Source organism: Tenrec ecaudatus, chromosome 5, assembly GCF_050624435.1.
Source record: "Tenrec ecaudatus isolate mTenEca1 chromosome 5, mTenEca1.hap1, whole genome shotgun sequence".
Classification (NCBI taxonomy): domain Eukaryota; kingdom Metazoa; phylum Chordata; class Mammalia; order Afrosoricida; family Tenrecidae; genus Tenrec; species Tenrec ecaudatus.
In genome coordinates this window covers 85,542,584-85,567,163 of record NC_134534.1, presented here as the reverse complement: position 1 = coordinate 85,567,163, position 24,580 = coordinate 85,542,584, and the positions used below count along the sequence as shown (strand labels likewise).

At 39.2% G+C, this 24,580-nt stretch overlaps 1 protein-coding gene across 1 annotated transcript in view; it reads left to right on the top strand.

Moving 5' to 3' along the window:
* BPNT2 (3'(2'), 5'-bisphosphate nucleotidase 2) overlaps positions 1–24,580 on the top strand; it is a 58,233-nt gene that overhangs the window by 22,193 nt on the left and 11,460 nt on the right. The window contains exons 2-3 of the mRNA XM_075549692.1: positions 482–644; positions 1,224–1,319. Coding sequence (XP_075405807.1) covers positions 482–644; positions 1,224–1,319 — 259 coding nt within the window. The remainder of the gene's footprint in view (positions 1–481; positions 645–1,223; positions 1,320–24,580) is intronic.

Sequence of the window (24,580 nt, the reverse complement as noted above, 5' to 3'; positions counted from 1 at the left end):
AGCCAATGGAGGTGGGAGGTTGGTTGGCCATGCTTCTTCTGGTCACCAGTATGGTATTAGGGAATAAGGGAACATTCCACCTGTCTTGTCCACATGGTTCTCTATCAAATGCTGCTTGTAAAAGTTCAAGGTGACCTCTTTCACCTGTGTGATCTCTTTTCTTGCTTTTGTTCAACTACTAGTATGGTATTCAGTCCATTTCTCTATCATTTTCTTTAAAACCCGGTTCTAGGATTGACATCCATATATGTATGTGTCATTTGGTTTGGGGTGCTTGGGTAGTGTCTCTGCCTATTTTGCCATGGAAGTCAGTGATTGCCTTTGTAACATATTTTCATTTTTTTCAAAAAGAGAAAAAAGATTGCCTCAAAATGAAAAATAGGAATTTTTGTTATTTCACGTGAAATGTTTTTTTCTGTGTGTGCTTCCTCGGGTAGTAGTTTTTCCCTTGTTTTTAAAATGTTTACTATGTTTTATGTAGATAAATACTGAGGAACATGTGGATGCAGCTGATCAGGAGATTATCTTGTGGGATCATAATATTCCTGAAGACATCCTGAGGGAAATCACTGCTCCTAAAGAAGTGCCAGCAGAAAGCGTTACTGTCTGGATTGACCCACTTGATGCTACTCAAGAGTATACAGGTAATTTAAAACATTCATCTCATCAAACGTAGATTGCCGTTAGATATTGGAGAAAATTTAAAACATCTTTTCCAACTAGTTTTAATTTAGCTAGTTTAACATAGTGGGATATGAAATAATTGAACTAGAGTGATTATTGCTCTTTTCCTTTCCCTCAATTCACTGTTTTACAGCAGACTTCAGTGAATGACAGTAGCAAATTCTGTCACAGATTCTTCAAGGAATGGAAATTTTCAACTGTGACTTTAAAAAGGTTGCCAATTGACATCCATTTATTAAGGAAATATATTTAGCCATGATATAATATTGACTTGGAATATTTAGAGTTTAAGTTTTATTGCATAAACCTTTGACCTTGGAATTTAAAATAGTGAATTCTTAGGCAACTACAAAGCAAGTAAAAGCAAAACAAAGTTACTTTATTGCTCTCTTAAACTTGCCTTCAGTCAGTGGAGTTTTATCCATGCTTGGGGCGATTATGATCTAAGTTAACATCTAAATAATTGTTAATAAAAAAAACTAGTCATGGTATTCTGAATTTGTTACTTTGACAGTCAGGTGTTTTTTTTTTTTTTTCAGAGGACCTTCGAAAATATGTCACTACTATGGTGTGTGTGGCTGTAAATGGTAAACCTGTGCTTGGAGTAATACATAAGCCATTTTCTGAATATACAGGTATGAAATATGTTATAACTTGCAAGAGTTAAAGTTCCTGAACCATGTGTCTGTTCTATGTCCATCATGTGGGAGTCTAATTATAATTCACTATCATTGATTATTATAGTCAACTCTTACCTGGCCTTACGTCTTTACTGGATAGGGAAGATTTTATTGTTGATACTGATGACAGATGACAAAGCAGTGCTTTCAGAACCTTCTTTGGGGGAGGGGGGAACCCTGTTTAAGATGAGAGCCTCTCATTGCAGTGAAATAGACATTTGAGCTCTGATTCCCTAGCAACTGCGGCCTTCTCAGTTGCTTTCATGCTATTGTTGGACTGAAGTCTAAGGCTTTTACACCTTCTTTTCTTTTATTCTCTTTTTACACCTTATCTCTTTTTATGGACTCTTAGACCCTCCATGTTGTTGCTCTAGCAAAATCAGGTGTCTTTCCAGGAAATGAACTTGACAATGTGGTGGTTGAGGCAGGTAGCTTCAGCATTGAAAGTGGAGGAGTTGGTAACACTATGAAATTCTCAATAGTGAGGCTAATTTTTGTGTAGCCCAGGTTGCCTTTTAGAGCTCATTGTTGACAGCAGGTCAAATCCATGATGGTCTTGCTGGAAGTGGTGTGTGGAAGGTTGGCTTAAAGAGCTTTCCATTTAGCTCAGGAATGACCTTGCCTATAGCCTTCCTTGCTGGTGCTAATATATTCAGGAATAACATTTGGGAAGTATCACTTCAGTTTGACAGAAAGATTAGCTATGGTCTATTTTCACAAGTTCACAATGACATCAGGAGCTATCAAGCTGGAGGGTAAAGCACACAGTGATGTAAGCAGGGAATTGTCATATTTTTCAATGGTGGCATCCATTAAAAATAAGGGACAGTCGTACCATTGTACAACAGTATTGCTTGATGTGATTGAATGAACTCTATGAAATGATGTGATGTCTGTATTAGTTCCAATTAAAAGGTTTTGTAAAAATATAAGGAAAAAAATAAGGGACAAAGATAAAGAAATTACTCTTACAGCTCTACTCCCTAAAATGGTGACATTCCTGATGGTGACAATATCTACCAGATTTGAAAGTAAATTTCTAATGACCAGGTATAATTGCTTGAGTCACTCCCCCTCCCCCCCAAGTTGTATATTCCTGGGACCTGAGAACCTTAAAAACAGGTTCTTGCAGATATAATTACGCTAAGGCTGAGGTGAAGCCATACTGAATTAGAGTGGACCCATTCAATAAATGAGTCCTTAAGGAGACAGAAAAGGATACAGACATAGACACTCAGGGAAATAGTAGATGAAGTAGTTGAAATCAGAAATTGGAGTGATACTGTTACAAATGGCTAATACCTCTTAAGGAGCAGCAGATCATCCACATCGAATTCTCAGAAGACTATCTTGTTCATGTCCTAATTGAAGAAGATCAAAGATCAGCAGTAGAAACAATAGATAATATCATACACATTTAGTATGTTCATCTTACACAATTTTGGCTGAAAAATGAAAATTAAACACACTTTTTACCTGATAGGTGCTAAAAGTGTTGTGCCTTCAATGGAAAATTTGAACAAATGGGATGAAAATCACGGACCCTCTCTTTGAAACAAAGGGGTCAAGATCATGAAGCATTTCTTTAAAGAATTATACCAGGAACTGTGGCTTGACCAATATGATCCTGAAGACAAAGCACACAGCAATGGCTGTCCAGAAGTGGAAGCAGACCAATCAAGCAGATAGCATGGCAACACTTTTCAAGCTACTTAAGGCATTTTCCTTGTTGACTTTCTGGAAGGACAAAGAAGAGTAACAGCTGCTTATTATAAGACTGTTCAGGGGAAATTAGCCAAAGGTTTAGTAGAAAAGCACAGGGGGAAACTTTACTGGAGGGTTCCTTTTCATCAGGATATTGTTCCTGCTCATTCTCTTATCCAGTGGTTCTCAACCTTCCTAATGCCGTGACGCTTTAAAACTGTTTCTCAGGTTATGATGACCACCCCACCCATAAAGTTATTTTCATTGTTACTTCGTAACTGTAATTTTGCTACTGTTAATAATCGGGTGACCCCGGTGAAAGGTTTGTTCTACCCCCAAAGGGGTCGAGACCCACAGGTTGAGAACCGCCACTCTTATCAAATCCTTTAGGTGATATATTGTAAATTCTAACCTCTATGCATATGGGTATAATCCCATTTTGGAGGAATTTTTTTGTTATGCTAATGCACAAGATTAAGATGGGATGTATTCTAAGTCTCCATTTTACTAGAGAGTATGTGTCAAATCATTACTTCTTTTTTTCCTTGGCGGTATTGGCTGCTGAAAGACAAAAACCACACCTCTATCAGAGCTGTCTCTGATTTAGAGAGAATTCCCAGGACCATCACGGAAGAAGAGGCACCAGTGGATCCTACTCACAAGATCTCGATTTGAAGTGATAGAGGCAGAGGCCAGAAGCACCTGAGACTGACACACAGACCATTGGGAAGAGCAAAGAAGCCACATGCACTCTGTGTGGTCACCAGTTTCTTCCAACTATTCATAGTTGAGGGATATCACCGGAGACTTATTTCTTGTGTAGATCTCACAAATGTATATTGGGCTTCCACTGCCTTCCATAACTGCAAACACAGAATGTCACAATTTAGGCTCTCATGCTGTTGTTCCCTCTTTCGACTTCAGATTATGATTTACAACCCTTCAGTCACTGATGTTGGTGTACTTCTTCCATGTTGACATATCACTTAGAAGGCATCAATTCTTCGATCTTCCTTGTTTATTGTCCAGATTTGATATTCATATGAGGTAATTGAAAATACCATGGCTTGGGTCAAGTGTACCATAGTTCCCCAAGTGACATCTTGGCTTTTTAACACTTCAAGAAATGTTTTTCAGAAGATTTGTATAAAGTACAAGGGGGTACCCTTAATAAAACTGGAATTTTTCCCCCAAACGTATGTATGTACTTACATTTTTTTTACAAATTAATCTTATCACCTGCAGAGTATTCTCTATTACATTTAATACGTTTGTCAAATCTGCGATTCCATTCTTGGAAACATTTTTTCAAGCTCATATGTTTGGATGGCTGACAGTACCTCTTGTCATCAAATTGCTGCCCTTTCATGTCCCTCTTCATTCTCAGGAACAAAAAGAAGTCGCAAGGAGCGAGGTCAGGTGCGTGGGGAAAGAGAGGCAATACTGTTTTTTTGCCAAAACTAACTGGTGAACTGAGATGGCTGAGTGAGCAGGTGCATTGTCATGGTGGCAAAACCACTCCACTGTCTGCCACAAATTAGCCCTTTTTTTATGCACACTGTTAGTAATCTTTTCAAAAACCTCTAAATCAGTGGTTCTCGACCTGTGGGCCGTGACCCTTTTGGGGGGTCGAATGACCCTTTCATAGGGGTCGCCCAATGCATAATAAAAGCAAAATTACAGTTATGAAGTAGCAACTAAAATAGTTTAAGGTTGGGTGGGGGGGTCACCATAACATGAGGAACTATAAAAAAGGGTCACGGTATTAGGAAGGTTGAGAACCACTGCTCTAAATAGAAAGCTTGATTAACAGTTTGACCTGGTGGAACAAACTCCAAATGTTCTCCGAGTTGACATTTTTGTCCGTTTGAGAAGTTGACAGATATCTAGAATGAAATTTGTCATCAATTGACATTTCACAACTACTCACACTAGAGTTTTGCCCATAGCTCTGGCCTTGTAAGTTGTGTTCAACATCACAACAGTTTCTGCAGCATTTTTCCCGAGCAGGAAACTAAATTTCACAGTCAGATGCTGTTCTCTTTTTTAATAGGCCATCACACATACACACAAGGGTTCGAGCCAAACTGCTTTTATGAAAAAATCCACTGTGATCTGGGAGAACCTTCGCCACTGGTGCACTAACTCAGATTGTGTTGCTGGATGTTCACCCAATGAGAAAATGCATGCTATGAAAGAAAGCATTGCCCAGTGGAGCTTTTTTCATTGGGGGGGGGGTACCCCCCATAATGCATCATCTTTTTCCTACTGCGTCCATGGACTTTGTTTGTGGGTCCAAGTAAAATACCATCCCTGTCATCTTCAATTGCTTTTTTTGTTTATTGTGATTTTCTTAATGGTTCCCTTGTGATTTTTTTTTCTTTCTGTTGTGGTGTAGCTAATGCTAAAGGCTGCCTTGCTTGATCTTCATTAGTAAGTGCTTTAAATCCTCTTCAGTTTCAGCTTGAAGATGGTGCCCTATGTATTTTGCAGGTTGTTAGGGAACTTTTAATCATGATGCTATGCTCTTCGTATATTCCAGCCTGTCAGATTACATGTTTAGTACACAGTTTGAATAAATGTGGTGAAAAGAATCAAGTCTGGTGCACACCTCCCTTGTTCAATTTGGACAGCTCCCTTTTGATCCATGTACAGGTTTCTCATGGGTTTGTGTGTTCTGGAATTCCTATTTTTCACAAAGTTAGCCATCATAATTTACTATGCTCAACACAATTTAATGCATTTGCATATTCAGTAAAACACAGGTAAACCTCTGCCCGATAATCTGTTTTCAGCCAAGATCCATCTGACATCTGCAGTGATATCTTTGCTCCATATCCTCTTTTGAGTCAGTTCCCTGTCGATAAACTGCTACGACTACTTTTAAATTGTCAGCACAGTTTTACTTGCAAATGGAAGAAATAATGAACACACTCAGCATGTCTTGCTCTGTGGGCTGGGAAGTCCATTGCTCTGTTTCATGCTCTGGCTCCTCTTTCTGCTGCTGTTCTTCTGCTATCACAACTGCCTTCGGGATCCAGGAGTTTCACTTTACAAGGATGTTGAGATTCAGAGGTCAAGCTTCACTCTTGACTCTTGCTGGTAGTAAGATCATCTCTTTTGCTTTTTAGAGAACTCATGTTATACCCAGTAGGAGGGCATGCCAATAAATTCTATTCATAATTACTCACAGGTGAATCCTTTCAGTATCGCCTCCCATTTTCTTACTAGATAGATCCATGGAAGAAAAGGTCATTTGATGGGAGTTAAAAACTTTGACTAGAAGAGCCACGTTCATTGTCCTTGTACAGCGTTTGAAGTTTCTAGAAGTGAGAGACATTTTGAATAATACTGATGTAACTGTTGAAGTAATATAAGTCTAGTCTATCTACTTAAGTAAATTTATAGCTACTAAAAATAATTTAAAACAGAAACTCTATAGACTATTTTAAATGTGCTTTACAAGGTTCGGTAAAAAAGGAAGGACAAAATTTTATACTTATGATATTTACAATATTTAAAGGTCAAAATTTATTACAGAAAAATTCTATAAAAACATGCCAAAATATTAACAGCATTTAGCAAAATTATTATTATGTGTGTACAATAAACACAGCCCTGATCATGTAGTGATTAAGTCCTCAACTACTAACAAAAAGGTCAGCAGGTCGAACTCACCAGCCAGATTGTAGAAGAAAGTTGTGGCAGCTTGTTTCCATAAAGATTTATATCCTAGAATACATTTTGCCCTAAAGTTTCTCTGTGAGGTTGGACATCAGTGAATTTGTTCCTTTCTGTAGTAAACATAATCTAAGCAATTTAATGATGAGTTCATTAATATTAATCCCACTCAAAAAGAGTTTTAGTGCATAATAAATATATAGCATATGATAAAATATATGGATATATAAAAATGAACTTTTAAGCCGAAAAACATGTTCAAGAAATTGGTAATTTTTAAACTTTAATCTATAAAATTTGTAGTGAAAGTAATTTAAACTTTATTATGCTAGAATCATAAATATGGTTAAAAAAGTAACTGATGTTCACTAAACTGTAAGTTATTTTCAATGGTGAAAAACCTCAACTGTACCATTGCCATCAAATTGATTCCAATTCACAGCCATTTTATTAGTCTGAATAGAACTTTCCATTGACTTACCAGAACGTTAGTAGCAGCGTGCCTGAACTTCTTCTGTTCAATGATTGGTGATTTCAAAGCACCAATCTTCTGGTTTGGTAGTTGAACGCATAGATCACTCTGCCACCAAGGCTCCTTGTCGTTGGTGGAACCTACTAGGCATTTCTGACCATCACTTCTGTGCTTTGGAATGTTCTTTATAACAGTAACCTGTTGACACATGAAAGATTCTATATCTATTTGTTTATCTCTGTGGTTTTCAAACAATCATATGCCAAGAGGTGTGAAAACATGCAGGGAATAGAAAGAAAAATATTATAGATTCTGCTAAAAATGTGTATTCCAGGGCCAGATGTTAGCAGTTTGGTGAAATACACATCTGACTAGAACATACTACAAACACAGTGAAATACATTTAGATGAGAGGACAAAAGAGATAACAATGTGGCAAAGATAAACCTCAGAGAGCAATTAGAAAAAAAACTTGTTGGGAGCTCTTACATCTCTTTTCACAATCCATACATTGCTCCAGTGTGTCAAGCACCATTGCACATAAGCTGCCATCATCATTTTCAAAGCATTCTCTCCCACACTCCGCTCACCTTCCCTCACAAACCCTTGATAAGTTATAGATTATTTTTTCCATATCTTACATTGTCCTCTGTCACCCCTCACCCACTTTTCTGTTATTCATCCCCTGGGTGGGGGTTATAGCTTGATCCTTGTGATCGGTTCCCCCTTTCACCCCCCACTGTCCCATAATCCTCGTGGTATCTCTACTCTCCTTGTTGGCCCTGAGGGGTTTATCTGTGCTGGATTCCCTGTGTTGCGGGCGCTTGTCTGTAGCAGTGTGCATGCTCTGGTCTAATCTGAGTTGTAAGATAGAATTAAGGTCTGATAGTAGAGTGAAGGAAGCACCAAAGAACTAGAGGAAAGTTCTGTGTTTCATTGGTGCTATACAGCAGCACCCTGACTCGTTCATTTCTTCCCTGTGACCTCTTTGTGAGGGGATGTCCAATTGTCTGCAGATGGGCATTGGGTCTCAATTCCATGCTCTTCTCCCACTCCCCACCCTTAATCACATTGGGTCTGGTTTTATTCTGGGTCTGAGATGCCTGATACCTGATCCCATCGATAACTTATGATCACATGCTTCTTCCATGTGGGCTTTGTTGCTTCTGAGCTAGATGGTCGGTTGTTTGTCTTTAAAGCTTTAAGACCGCAGATGCTATATCTTTCGATAGCCCAGCACGATCAGCTTTCTTCACCACATTTGCTTATGCTCACATTGAGCTTCACAGAATGCTGGATTGTTAGAACAAAGTGTTTTTGTGTTAAGGGAGTACTTGAGTCGAAGCCCAATGTCCATATGCAATCTTAATTCTTAACATATAGTTATGAGAATATAGTTCTAGTCCCCTCTCATTGTATATATTTAACATGTGTACATGCCTGTATTTAGGCCTCTATAAATGTCCTTTGCCTTCTGGTTCTTTCCCATATTTTCTTTTTACTTTCCTCTTGTTCCACTATCATTTTTGGCCTTCATTTGGGTTTAGTAATTCCTCACTGCTACAGTGCCTTTGATTGAGCGTTACTAGGCATTCTATGACCTTCCTTCCATTGGTTTTAGTTCACTTGTTGTTCCCTTGTTCCTGGTCCCCCTTCTACTCTCCCCCCACTCCTTATCTCATATCCTCCTGGAACCATTGGTCCCATTCTTTTCACCTCCGAATTATTTATCCCACTTATCTTATCTAGATAGACATGCAGATACATTAATAAGTGCCAAAACCAGGCAAAGCCAAATAAAACAGCAAAGGAAGTCAAAACCAGTAAAACAACAACAGCAGCAGCAAAAAACAAATACAAAATAACAATAACAAAAAGAAAGCCACTGAGAAAAATGGAAAAGCCTATAAATAGTTCAAGGTCTGTTTGTTGGCCTTTCCGAGTGTTTAACGGCTCAGTCTGATGGGTACCAAACTCTGTCTCCCAAATCTATTTTTAGTATTCCCCAGGGATTTCATTCAGTCTGCTCCCCATGCTTCTCTGCAGCATGCCCTCGTGCTTGCCCCAGAGTGATGGGGCCAGACTGTGCACTATTACTGTACTGTCTCCAGTGCTGTCCCCTGCAGTGCCATGGTTCCGTGAGGGACACCGTGTCCTGTGGTGGGGCCAGCCCTACGGTCCTCCCTGTGCCTTGTCTGTTCCGAGCAGGAGCATCGTCCTTGGGGCTTGATGGGTCAGGATATCCTCTCCTCTCTTTCCATCCTGTTGCGTTTCTACTGTGTGCTCAAATCTGATGCACCCCTCTCCCCAAGCTATAGCCCCAGTTCTGTCCTCTGAAGTGTATTCTTCTGGCAGGGTGGGGTGCTGGGTGGGGGGGCAAGAGTCCACATAGTTGGGATTGAGGCCAGCCCCACAGACATCTCTGTTGGTTCCCTTGGTACATGCCAGTATGTTGTATGCATGGCTTAACACATTGGGCTGAAGCCTGGTCTCTCTCCCTCCTCTGTGGAGATATAAACAATATCTTCTCCTTGGGTGGATTAGTGCCCTGCTCACCCCCTACCCATAGCTTTTTCCCCACTCTTTATCCCTTTATTTAGTTGGCTGCCATGTGTATCCCTGGTTTGGGTTTGGCTCCTGCCATAATTGCTCGACCTCACTTGAAGGAAGTATGTATATAGTAGTTTTTCACCTATGCCCCGATTTTTTTTTATGCTTACCTCAGTGACCTGATTATTGTACTTGTCCTTTTGTGCTTGACTTACTTCACTTAGCATGATTTCCTCCAGTTCTTCCCATGCGGCAATGTGCTTCTTGCATTCATCGCTGCATTTTAGGGATTGCGTAGTACTCCATTGTATGTATGTACCACAGTTTTTTTATCCATTCGTCTGTTGATGGAAATTTAGATTGTTTCCAACTCATTGCAATTGCGAACTGTGCCGCGATGAACATTGGAACACAGATGTCTGGCTGTGGTTTGTTTCTTACGTCTTCTGAGTATATGCCCAGTAGGGGGATTGCTGGGTGGTCTGGTAGCTCAGTCTCCATCTGTTTCGATATCGCCTAATCAATTTCCATAGTGACTGTACACACCTACAGGCCCACCAGCAGCGGACGAGCGTTCCTATCTTCCCACAGCCCCTCCAACACTTGTTACTTTCTGTTTTTTGAATTGTGCTATCTTTGACGGTGTTGGGAGGTACCTCATAGTTGTTTTAATTTGCATTTTTCTTATGGCTAATAATCAGGAATGTTGGCCGTTCGGATTTCTGCCTCTGTGAAACTTATGCTCTGATCTGTTGCCAACCTCCTTAGTGGACTGTTAGTTATTTTTTTCATATTTTAAGCTTGCAAAGTATTGTATATTTTAGTAATCAGGCCTTTGATGTGTCATTCTTAAAGATGTTTTCCCAGTCTTTGGCTATCTTATTATTGGTGAATTTTTCAATGTATACAGATGATTTATCTTCAGTATATCCCACTTGTCAATTTGTGTCTCGTCTGTATTTGTGCCCTTCCCTATTTCCAATAGCCTATGTATTCCCTGTGCCAAGGTTCTCAAGTTTGTCCCAATTCACTCATTAATAGTCCTAATAGTTTGAGACTTTACCTTCAGGTCTGTGATCCACCTTGAGTTTATTCTTGTGCATGGAGTGAGGTAAGGGTCTTACTTCATTTTTCTGCAGGTAGAAATCAAGTTTTTCCAGCACCACTTATTGAAGAGGGCATCCGCTTCCCATTCGATCTTTTTTGGGCCCTTATCAAAATCCAGTTACCTGTATGCTGATATTTTAAATTCTGTGTCTTCAGCTCTTTTCCATTGGTCTGACTATCTGTTGTTATTCCAGAACCACACTGTTTTGACCCCTGTGGCTGTATAATACATGCTAAAGTCCGATAGAGCAAACCCTCCTACTTTGTCCTTCTTCTTGAGGAGTTCTCTGCTAATTGTATGCTTCTTCCCTCTCCATATGAAGTTGGTAATCAATTTTTCCAATTCTTTGAAAGAGGATGATGGTAGTCGTATCTGTATAGCATTGAACTTATATAGTACCTTGGGCAGAACTACATCTGTACTATTTTGAGTCTTCCTATCCATGAGCATGGGATATCCTTCCATTTGTTGAGATCGCTCTTGGTTTCTTGTAATAGTGTTCTATAGTTTTCCTGGTTCAAATCTTTTGTTTTTTTTTTCAGTCAGGTAGATCCCTAGATATTTCAGTTTGTGCTTGGCTATTGTGAGGGGTACTTCCTTTTTAATTGCCTCTTTTGTGTTCTTATCTGATGTGTGTAGCAGTCCGATAGACTTATTTTTATTGATCTTGTTTCTTGCCAATCTGCCATGTTCCTCTATCATTTCCAATACTCCACTTGAGTTTTGGGGATTTTCAGTGTATAAAATTATATCGTCTGTGAATCATATCCCCAGATGAATACCTTTGATGTCTTTGTCTTATGTTGTTAGATAGGATCTCCAGTACGATGTTAAATAAGATTCGGGACAAGGGACATCCTTGTCTGGTCACGTTTTTCAGTGGAATTGTTTTTGTCTTTTCTTCACTGATTACCACACATTGGCTCTTAGTTTTTTATTTATTGCTTGTATAATATTAAGGAATTTTCCTTCTATTCCTGTCTTCTTGAGTGTCTTAAACAGGAATGAGTGTTGGATGTTGTTGAATGCTTTTTCCGCATCTATCAATATCATCATGTGGTTTTATAATTTTTCAAGTCAATGTGGCAAATAATACTGATGATCTTTCATATGTTGAACCATCCATGCATCCATGGTATGAATCCCACTTGGTCACCATGAATTATTATTTTTATATGCTTTGTATTCTATCAGTTTTTTTGTTAAGGATTTTTGCATCACTATTTATAGGGATCTCCGTCTGTAGTTCTCAATTCTTGTGGGATCTTTTCCCACTTTAGGTATCAGAGTTATACTAGCTTCAAAGAAAGAGTTCGGGAATTTTTTGTCTTTTTCTATGTCTGGAAGAATTTGTGTAGGATTGATGTCAGTTCTTCCCTGAATGCTTGCTAGAATTCTTCTGTGAAGTCATCTGACCTAGGTGACTTTTTTTGTTGGTAATCCCTTGATAACTGTCTATTTCTAATATTGCTATAGGTCTGTTGAGGTTCTTGACGTCCATCTCGGATAGTTTAAGGAGGGATTGTTTTTCCAAGTATTTGTCCATGTCTTCCAAGTTGTTGAATTTGTTAGAGTGCAGGCCTTCATAGTACTGTGTAATTATCATTTTGATATTATTAGAGTCATTTTAATGTCCTTTGTTTCATCCCTCATCCTTGCTATTGAAATTTGTTCCTTCCTTTCTTTGGTTAGGTTTGCCAGCAGTCTATCAATTTTATTAATTCTTTCTTATAACCAACTTTTAGCTGCATTAATTTTCTCCATAGGTTTCATGTTTTCCCTCTCCTGTATTTCAGCTCTGATTTTCATTATTTCTTTCCTTTTACTATCAGTAGGATTATCCTGTTGACTCTGCTTTAATTGGTGTAAGTTTTTTTTTTTCTTCTTTTACATTTTATTAGGGACTCATACAACTCTTACCACAATCCATACATATACATACATCAATTGTATAAAGCACATCCATACATTCCCTGCCCCAATCATTCTCAAGGCATTTGCTCTCCACTTAAGCCACTTGCATCAGGTCCTCTTTTTTTTTTTTTTTTTCTCTTTTTTTTCCCCTCCTCCCTCCCCCAATTGGTGTAAGTTTTGTGCCAGCATTTCAACCACAAGTCTGTCGTCTTTTTCTGTGTGCTTATATTGCTATCAGTCTTCCTCTGACAAATGCCTTTGATATATCCCTAAGGTTCGGGCACATGGTATTTTCATTCTCATTGGTTTCTAGAAACTTCCTGATCTGTGCCAATCCTTTTGTAACCCACTCCTTTTGTAATAGAGAGTTATTGATCCTCCAGTTGTTTGCCCATGTTGATTTCCAATCTTATAGCACAGTGATCAGAGACATGTCTATATAATCTGTATGTGTTTGAATTTACTCAGGTTCGACTTGTGTCCCAGCATGTGGTCTGTCTTCAATTCCGTGCCATGTGGGCTTGAAAAGGATGTGAATTTCTTTGCATGTGGGTAGAGAGCTCTGAAAATATCAGGTCAAGTCGTCCAATTGTGCGGTTTCTATCTGTAGCCTCCTTTTTGAGTTTCTCTCCCTGTGATCTGTCTTTTTCAGAGTGGTATATTAAAGTCACCTGCTATAATTGTTGAGCCTATTTCTTTTTTCATCGCTTAGAGTGCTTGATTTATGAATTTCTCAGGTCTCGCTGGGCACATATATTTTTATTATGCTCACTGCTTCTCTGTCTACTGTTCCCTTGAGCATTATATAGTGCCCCTCCTTGTCTCTTCTGGCTTGTACCTTGAAATCAGTTTTTGTCAGAGATTAAGATTGCTACCCGTGCTGTTTTGCATTGCCATTTGCTTGGTATATTGTTCTCCAGCCTTTAATTCTCAACCTGTTTTTGTCTGCAAGTTTGAGATGTTTCTCCTGTAGGAAGCAGATCAATGGGTTATGTATTCTGAGCCAGGATGTTAGCCTCTGCCTTTTAATGCCCGTGTTCAGGCCATTGATATTCAGTGTTATTACATCCATCTGTGCACTCCTTGATGTCGTCTTGTACCTTTTGTATTGGGTGTTTTCCTACCTACCCATCTTTATCAGTTTGTATAGTCCATTGTATAGTCAGTGTGTGTAGTCCATTTTTGAACTAATGCTGTCTTGGTGACTGTTTTCTCTTTGTTTCCCTCTGGGTGTTGTTCTATGTGATGGTCTCTTATTTGTGCTCGGTGAGTGTTGATCTTCTGCCCATACTGGGCCGGCAAGGATCTTTTGTAGGACTGGGTTTCTTTTTATGTAATGGGTTTTTCCTTGTCTGGGAAGACTCTTACTTCTCCATCTATCTTAATAGATAATTTGGCCGGATATAGTATTCTTGGGTTTGTGTTGTTTTTCTTCATTTTTTGGAATGTTACTTCATTCCCTCTTATTCATCATGTCCACTGATAGGTCTGAACATATTGTTATTTGGGTACCTTTACATGTGACTATGTTTTTCCCTCTCTGCTCTTATGATGTTCTCCTTTTCCTCATGGTTGAATAATTTAACTATTATGTGTCCTGGTGACTTCTTCTTAGGATTAAGTCTGGCTGGTGCACTTTCAGCCTCCTGAATGATTGCCTGATTTTCATTTATTAAGTTTGGTAAGTTTTCCTCTAAGAATTCCCTCACTTTTTTCACTGTTGACTGCTTTGTTGTGTCTTGTTCTTGTAGTCCAGTTATTCTAATATTGTTCCTCGTTATAGCCTCAGACATGGCTCTCAGGTATTCTTCAGCCTCTCTGATTGTCTTCTTTGACTGTTTTTCCTGTTTGTTGAGGTCTGCTTGGTTTTCCTCTAGGTCACTGGTGTGATTTTCCGCCTCAAGTCTGTTGGCAACGTCTGTTAATCTGCTACTGGATTTTGTTATTTCATGCCTTCAGTCTTGTATTTACTTTTGGTATGTTGCCTTTATCTCTTCTATCATATCTCTTCTATCATTTCATCCTTTTTATCTATTGCTTTCCTTATATCCTGTATGACTCCAAGCAGCATTCTGAAGATTTCTTTATGTGGCAGGTCCATGTCTGTTTCTTTTATGCATGAGGTTTGTTCATGACTTCTTCCGTAATTGTCTTCTGTTTCTTCTGCTTTTTTGTTTAGTCTTTGGGACTGGTTGCTGTTTACGTGTTTATTTAGATGATCCCGGTGCCATCTTCCAGAATCTAAGAGCACTAGGCTCTCTCTTGCGGGACTTGTGTGAGTGCTTCTATGACCTATCTGCATGTAGCTGCACTGATGGGTCAGGCTACCGCTGTATCTTCCTGTGGTTTCACTCACCCTAGCCAATCAGTATTCCATTATTTGGAATGTGAGTTGGATTGTCCTTTGACAGGATGCTGGTCAGGTTGTTGTTGCCCCAAGAGGGTGGCATTTCACTGGCTGATCTCTCAGTAAGCCATAGTGGTTTGTCTCATGGTGCTTGGAGCACCTTGTAGGACATATGGGTGTACCCTCCTTGGTGTAGAGCACCATGGATGGCACGCTGAATTACTCTAGTCAGAGAGATTGCTGTGGAGGTTGGATGGATGTCCCGCAGCAGCATGGAGCACCACAGACAAGGGGCAGGAGTTCTCACAGTCACTGTAGAGCCTTAGGGTGCAGGCTGGATTTCCCCCAGCCGTTTTTAGGGGAGATCCTACCGCAGGTTGGGGTATGGTGGAGGATGGACATGATTTCGCCAGCTGCATCTAAACCAACAAATGTGGGCAGAAGCTCACCAAAATGGGCCTTCAGAGTTGCCCTAGGGGGACGTGAGTTGCCTGGAAGCCAGTAGTGGCTTGTGAAAGGGAAGAGAGGGAGAAGGCAAATAAGAGAAAAAGGAGAAAACAAAGACAAGAGCAAAAATTAAAAACAAGCTCACACAGAAAAATTCAGTCAAAAGCTTAAACAGTCAAAAAAAGAAAACAATAAAAAAGGAAAATTGCATCTGCTGAGACTGGTAGCAAAGTGAGAAGAGGTAGAAGGGGGAAATGAACAAAAAGCAAAAGAAGAAGAAAAATTAAAATAGAAGAAAAAAATAGGTAGTTGAGTCCTGTGCCATTCCCTGTGTAGTACTGCCGTGTTACGTGTGCAGCACTGTCACAGGGGGCAGGTTAGAGCTCTTCTCACTGGATAGGCATAGTTTCCCTAGACAGAGTGTAGGGTGCTGTAAACAAGGAGTGGCATTTGGAAGGAAAGAGAGGAAGAGGAGAGAAACAGAAAAGAAAGAAGCTGAGAAAAAAGAGAAGAACGAGAAAGAAGGGGAAAGACACAACTGTGTTCGCTAAGGGTTACTGTGATGGGAAAGAAAAAGAGAAAAGGAAGAAGAAAAAATAGAGTAAAGAGATAGCTAATCCTTGTTTGTCTGAACATGCGGCCAGAGGGGTTTAAACCCTGCCGCAAGGTGGCAGGTTGGTGTGTCCTTTAAGGGCAGCAGCGTTCCACAGGTGCTCTGTGGAATTGTCCTAGTTGTCAAGATCACCATAGAGGCCAGACTGAGGTTTCCTCAGCAGCGTGGAGCGCTGTAGGGGTTTGTCACAGCTCCCTTATGTAGTGTTCTGTGCTCCCCTTGCAGTTCCCCTTGCTGTTTGGGTTATTGCCCTAGGTGACCCAGAAGTCAGCGGTGGCGTATGAAAGGAAAAAGAGGGAGAAAGAAGGAAAAAGACAGAAAAAGAAGAAATATTTAGAAAAAGATACAAACAAAACAAAAACTGGGCCTGTTGAGACTGACTGTGGTGGGAAAGATAGAAGGGAGAGAGAGGAAAAAGTAGTAATTAGGGAGATAACTTAGGCTCGATGGCTTGACTGTGGGCTGGAGGAGTTCCAACCATCCCTCAAGGTAGCCGGTGGTGTGCCTGCTTGGTGTAGGGTCCCAGCAGGATTACTCTCGAAGAAGGCAAGATCACAGCAGAGGCCAGGCAGCCGTTCCTGCAACATTTGCGTGCACTGGAGTTCACTGTTACAGCTGCCTTGTGACATGCAGTACTGCAGCAGGGTGGAGGTGTACCCTCAGCCCTGTATAGGACCCTAAGACAGGCAGGACCTCCCTAGCTACGTTTAGGATCACTAAGCAGACAGTAGCTCCCCTTGCTGGGCTTGTCCTAGCTTGCTCCAGGATCGCTGATGCCTTAATAGCTCAGAGGTTTTTGCCAATCCCCATACCCCCACTGTCCAGGGGGAATTAAGTGTCCATAAATTGAGGCTTGCTCCAAGGGGCCTTTGTTATGTTGATAGCCTCTGGGATCTGTAGCTCACTTCTGGCATTCCTTAGCTCAGGCTCCCTTATTATGCTAATGTATGTTAAAGGACTCATTCTACCAGTTGTCTTGGAGTTAAACAAGGAGCCCGGGATTTGCAGTTTTTACTGAGAGCATATTTTTTCTCTTTTTCATATTGGATTTATGGGGTACCCTGATTTGGGAGCTATCAAGGTGACCTAGAGGGGGAGATCTAGCTTATCAGAGAGGTTGTTTTCTTGTTGGCCAACTGGAATTGAATTCACCCCCTGAACTGACTATCTCCTTATTATCTGTCACACTGTGACCTGACTCAGGTAAATTTCCTTCTGTCTTTTCAATTGCTCCAAATCTGACTATCTGCTGACCTGATCCCCAGACCATGAGCTCAAGACAGCTAACAGTGCAGGGAGCTCTGGTGTGGGGTCCTGTGACCAGTTTTCATAGGTTCTCCTTGTGTCTGGGATTATGTCTCCTTTAGGGGTCAGCGTGAGGAAATCTCTACTTAACTGCCAAACTAGGGCCCTGGTAGCTGCTCAGCTTAAGCCCATGAGCCCAGCATGCCAAACCTAGAGCAATTTAGTGCATTCTTGGTTCGTTTTTTGAGTGCAAATTAAATTTAAAAAAAAAAAAAAAGCAAGGTTCAGCACAGACTAGTACCCCACCCCGATTCTAATTTCAGAACTCTGCCTCACAGTCTCCTTCCATCTTACCTTCCAATTTTCTGGTCTGACAACAGGAGCTCAGGCGGGTGAATCTAACTAGACACCATCTTCTTCCATCTCCCCCACTCCATCCAGAGCAATCTTTTTAAGGCAGGGCAATCAATTATGTTTCACACCAGTTAGAGGATGATGCTATATAACTCATTGAAACATAAACTGTTAAGAAATACATTTTCTTATTCTGTATTTAGTATTTCCATTATCAAAAAGAAATCAATGCATATGTTAATATATGCTAGGTGCTGGATTTTGCATTAAAGAAATGTGGATGCCTTATTTTAATACTCATGAGTATTTTAATACTCTACCAGTGTTCTGCACCTAGTATGACTCTGGAAATGACAGCTGTCTTCAACATTCTCATCACTGTAGCAAAGAACGAAATAATTTTCAGAGGTTTGTGTTCACATTCTGGGTTTTTTGGGTGAATGCTTGTTTTTGTTCATTATTCTGCACTAAGAAATATTTGGAATTTTGCTCGATGATAATTTTGAAGTCTTTATGCAGGGTCTATTTTATTAACTAGTATTGTGTTAAATAAAGGCTTTTGGCACCTCTTACAATGAGTTCATAGTAAATAGCTTGAGTGCCATAAATGATATATTGTAATTGATTTGTTACTGTTTGAACTCTAGTTTACGACACTCCAACTGCCTTTTATTTCCTATCGGGCTCTGTAGCATTTTACAGATGAATAACACTTTCTGAAGCTGCTATTTTACGTTACTACTATTGCCTCATCATCAATAATTTATATTTTTGTAAGCATCTTCTAAAGTGCTTGAAATAATTGTCCATGTTTTATATTATCTGAAATATATTTTTTAAAGATTAAAGGCTAATTCTTACCTAAAATATTGTAGTTAGAATGTACTAAAATATACTGTTTTTATTCTCTTATACACTACTCACCTCTAGAGTTACAGCATTGTAAATTTACTTCTTAGTAAAACTAATTTTAAAAAATATATAGCAGTTTTATTGGCATATAATTCACAAATCATACAATTCTGTTATATAAAGAAGAGTTGTGCAATCTTCACCACATCAATTTTAGAACATCTTCTTACATATACTCATTAATAGCTCCCCATTTCCTCCCCGCATCTCCATCCATACCCTCAAAAACCCATTCAGTAACTCTCTCTAGATTTACCTATCATGAATTTCTATACAGAAAACATTAAGAAAACAAAATTAATAACAACAAAGTAATACAGAAAACACTCGATAGAAAATACTAAAAACAAGAACAGTTTAAAGTGGGCCAGAAGGGAGATAAAATTAAAAGGCACCAGATTTTAACTGCGTCTGCAGCAATCCGCTTCCCATCGCATTCTGTATGACAGCAAGGTCGTTCGCGTCCCTGGTCCATGGTCAGAGAGGATTCTTCAAAGGATTAATCCATGAGTATTTCTCTCACTTTTTCAAAACTGAACATTTTTAAATGTGTTAGAAGGGAGATCAAATGATAGTACATTTCAGCCTATCTACTTGGGCCATGTTCAACTTTACAATGCTCTCTCTGTCTGATAAAACTGCTATGATAACAGGGGATTCACCGGAGGAGGATTAATCCATGTATGGATACTACAAATGGATTTTGAGCATCTACTGTCATCCATAGCCTTCTGCAGGCCAGGTGCTCAAAATTATTTTTTCTTTACATTTCATCAATTTATTTATTTATCTATCTATTTATTTATTTATTTTAAAGCATTTTATTAGGGACTCATACAACTCTTACCACAATCCATACATAAAATAATCGTGTAAAGCACATCTGTACATTCTTTGCCCTCTTCATTCTCAAAGCATTTGCTCTCCACTTTAGCCCTTGCATCAGGTCCTCCTTTTCCCTCTCCCTCCTCCCCCCTCCCTCATGAGCCCTTGATAATTTATAATTTATTATTTTGTCATATCTTGCCCTGTCCGACATCTCCCTTCACCCCCCACTCCGCTGTCCATCCCCCAGGGAGGAGGTCACATGGAGATCCTTGTAATTGGTTCCCTCTTTCCAACCCACTCACCCTCTACCCTCCCAGTATTGCCCCTCACACCCCTGGTCCTGAAGGTATCATCCGCTCTGGATTCCCTGTGCCTCCAGCTCCTATCTGCACCAGTGTACATCCTCTGCTCTATCCAGACTTGCAAGGTAGAATTCGGATCATGATAGTTGATGGGGAGAAACCATTTAGGAACTGGAGGAAAGCTGTATTCTTCATTGGTGCTACATCGTACCCTGACTGACTCATCTCCTCCCCTAGACCCCCTCTGCAAGGGGATCTCTCTCCATTGGCCGACAAATGGGCTTTGGGTCTCCACTCTGCACTTCCCCCTTCATTCACTATGGTAAGATTTTGTTTTTTTGATGATGCCTTATACCTGATCCCTTCGACACCTCGTGATCGCACAGGCTGGTGTGCTTCTTCCATGAGCAACTTGTTTACCTTCAAGCCTTTAAGACCCCAGACACTATATCTTTTGATAGCCGGGCACCATCAACTTTCTTCGCCACATTTGCTTATGCACCCGTTTGTCCTCAGCGATCGTATCATGGAGGTGTGCACCCAATAATATGATATTTTGTTCTTTGATGCCTGATAACTGATCCCTTCTTAACCACGTGATCGCACAGGCTGGTGTGTTCTTCCATGTGAGCTTTGTTGCTTCTGAGCTAGATGGCCGCTTGTTTATCTTCAAGCCTTTAAGCAGGTGCTCAAAATTTTATCTCTGATACCATTGCCTTCTTTGGATTCGGATTTTTAAATGTACAATCCTTAGATCTCATAGTTTGCTGTGCTTTTTCATGTGGAGTTAGTTGATGCCTCACATAGAAGACTACTTGTTTGAAAACAAGTCTTTAAAATTTCAGACACTGCTGTTCTTTCTGATAACTAGGCAGCATCTAATTTCCTCTACACACTTTGCACCAATATCTTCAGTAATCTCCTCATGAGAGCAAGCATTGGGGGCGGCGGGGGAGCTGGTGTTGGGGCAGACAAGTCATAAGAGCTAGTTCTTAAATTGGGGTTGGAATTAAGTGTGAATCAAAAATTCATTCATTTATGTATGGTGTGTGTATATGTATATATTTTTTTTCACTGAAGAGACCTCTTTACCATATTAGAATACATTATCAGTTACCTTGGGGCACAAGGTAAATCTATTGATAATGCCATTGATTTAGCCAGTGATACAGAATGTAAAAACCATTGAGACTTGGAAGTTAAAGCTGTATAGGTCAACTGTGAATCGCTATATATTGTTGACTTGTACAGATTAAACTCTTGGGATTGTGTTCAGTTTTTGATTTGTAGTTGATGTCTATTGTTGATTCTGTCTAGAGAACTCCCCATAGTATTCTTTATAAGGTTTATCTTGCTTTTATGAATTCCTTTATTTTCTCCCTGTTTTAAAACAGCCTATTTCTCCTTAAAATTTAATGGAAAATTTTGCTAGATATAAGAGTTTTGGTTAGTAATTTGGGATTTTGTGTACGTCATGCTGCTGCCTTTTTGCCTTCATGTTTCTGCTAAAGGGAAAAAAGTGCTTAGTATTATGAATTTCCCTTTAAATAACTTTTTGCTTTCCCATTATACTCTCAGAATTCTCTTGTCTTTGATTATGGACATTTTGATATGTTGTAATTGTCTTTTGGACTTGATCCTGATTGAAAGGTTATTTTCTTCTTTTTCCTGATGACAGATCCTGTAAAAAATTTTTACAGGACATCTTTGACTATTTTCTTGTTTTTGTGGTTCTCAAAGAATTCCGATCACACATGTTATTCCTCTTGATAGTCTCTCACCTAATTCTAAAGCTTTCTTTGAATTTTTTAATAGGTAATTCTCTTATTTGATATTGAGATATTTGAGATCTTCAAGCTTACTCATTTGGGCTTCCATTTCTTTAAATCTTCTCATTTGTTCTTTCAACCTATTTCTAATGACTTATTATTATTTGCTTTCCATATAATATTTTTGTATTGTTTCTACTAGTTTTTCATTAATTTTGCCAGATTAGTCTGGTGTATTTTAAATTCTTCTTTAGTTTCCCTCCCCTGACCCCCCCCCCTAGTTACTGATTACCTCCCACCCCCATTTTTTGAACATACCTCACCTCATTGTCAGATCATCATACTGCGGTAGATTCTGTGTTTCTATGATACTGGAAGCTTTGTCACTGGTGTTTAATTTAATTAATTTATTTATAAAACAGTTTTGTTAGGAGATAATCCACATATGCAATTCTTATCCATGACCTCAAGAAGAATTGTACAATAATTACCCCCAATAGATTTAAGAACATTTTTGTCTTTCTTATACTCCTTATTAGTATTATTACTCCCTATTTCTTCCCAGCCTTCCCTGCCACACCCCCAAGAAACCATTAATCCAGTTACTTTCTATATATTCACCCATCCTGGACTTCATATACCAAAAAATATACAAAAAAAAAGCAAAGAAACAGAAAAGATAATTACAAAAACAAAATAAATAGAGGAAAACTTAGTTGATAGAAAGCAGGAAATGTTAAACACTAGGAACAACTTTAAAATGGGCCAAAATAAGATCAAGTGATTAGGTGTTAAATTTTAACATAACTACATCTACCATAATCCACTTCTGTTGCACTCTGCATGGTAACAACACTCTTCATATCCCTTTGTAGGATTCACTAGAAGCATAATCCACACATAAATCCCCTCAACTATCCCCCGTGCCCCCCAAATCCTTCTACCACCCCACTGTCCCCCCAATGGTATATTAAATAACAGCAAGTCACCTAAAGTGAACGGTTTCAGTAGAACTTCCAGATTAAAATCAAACTATGTAGACGGAATAGGGTGTCCTTTCAGAGGAATTAGCCTTATTAATAACATTGAAACATTGTCAGATACAGAAATAGAAGGAGAACACTGTCAGAGATAATGCCAGACGATGAGGCCCTCAGGTCAAAAGGCACTTAAAATATGACTGAGGATGAATAATGTAGAGTTGACCATAATGAAGCGGCTCAAGTAAAGCATGCGAGAGTAAAGCCTTTTGACCTTCATTTGCTGACAGGGCATGAATTAGAGAAGAAACTTTGTAAAAATCTAAAAGTAGGAATTTGGAATGTATGAAGTATGAATCTAGGAAAATTGAGGTTATCAAAGATGAAGTAGAATGCATCAAGATTGACACTATGCTTTAAAGAGCTGAAATGGACTGATATTGTCATTTTGCGTAAGAAAATAATATCGTTTACTAGGAAAGAATCAATCTTATCCAATCTTTCTTTTGATGATGAGTTGCCCATGTATTTTCCAGTCGTGCCTATTTAAGGTGGAACATTTTCTTCCAGGGAGAAATCCTGTCTGAAGTTAGGCGTTCTACAATCATATAGTTTCTTTAATCTCCTGGCATATCTGTGAAGCTCCTGTTTCAATCCCCACACTGGGGTGGGCTCTCGAGCTTGTTCGCCTAATCTTGATGTTTACTCCTTGTTTTCTGTTTACTTCTGTTTTAATGTTTACTCCTAAATTTTCTGTTTACTTCTTTAATGTTTATTGTTCTCCATCACCTGCATTACCTCTGTAGCTTTAGCTCTCAGGAGTTTTCGTTTGCCTTTCTGGCTTCTCTGTATAGTTGCCAGAAAGAGAAATTAATCATGCCGGGAGACATCATTCTTGGGGAACTTCAAAACACAAACCCTGTGGAACTTAGAGCAGGTAATGCGGCAGTTTTCATGGGGAGCATGGAGATCTGTATTGTGTACTACCCTGAGAGACCACTAGAATAACAATCTAATCAGACTATTCTGCAAAAACTTAGATTGGTTAGGGCAGGGTTACAATTTGGTGCAGTCAGTGAAGAAAACTACACATGAAAATCCATCTTAGGGATTTCTCCCCTTTTAAAATATATATACTTCTAATCTTTTAAATATCTAGCACTATTTTCATATTCTTGATTAAATATGTAAAACTAATTCACTTACCTCTTTAACTGTCTTATATTTCTAAGTCCATTTGGCAACTTCAGCCAATATGCAGATAAGTGAAACCTTCACTAAATCAGAAGTAGAGGAGAAAAGTCAATTGGAATATTTGAATTATGATATCTGGAAAGTTAACTATATGTAAGCCATAGGTTAGATTTCCTGGGAAATCGTATAAAAAATGGAGCATAAATTGGGAGGTTGTTATTGGGGAGTGCTCTTACTGATGAAATGTGAGAAGGAGGGAAGGAATCGAGGATTGGATGTAGAAGTTGAATTGCAGTACAATCCCAATACATTCAGAGGTGCTACTTCATAGGGAGCTCTGAAACCTGAAAGTTCTTAAACCATATACTGAACTGTCATAATCTCTGACTAGGCAGCATTATGTGGGATATTTTAAAACTCTGTCTTAATACATAATCTATTTTAATGTAAAAAATAGTAAGCATGTAATTAAAAATATAAAATGTTCTTTGGGGGAAAAATCCGTGAAAGTGGGTATTTTTCCAGTCATTTGTTACTTTCAGCCCATAAGACTCTCATTTCTAGTTTTAAAAACTCCAGCACATGTGGGGAGAAGACAGCTAGTCAGGGTGCAGTGTAGCAACAATGAAACATACAACTTTCCTTTAGTTCTTTAATGCTTCCTCCCCCTCCTCCCATTATCATGATCCCAATTCTACCTTGCAAATCTGGCTTGACACATGGATGTATGTATGGATTGTGATAAGAGTGTACGAGCCCTAATAAAATGATTTTTTTTAAAAACTCCAGTATTTCC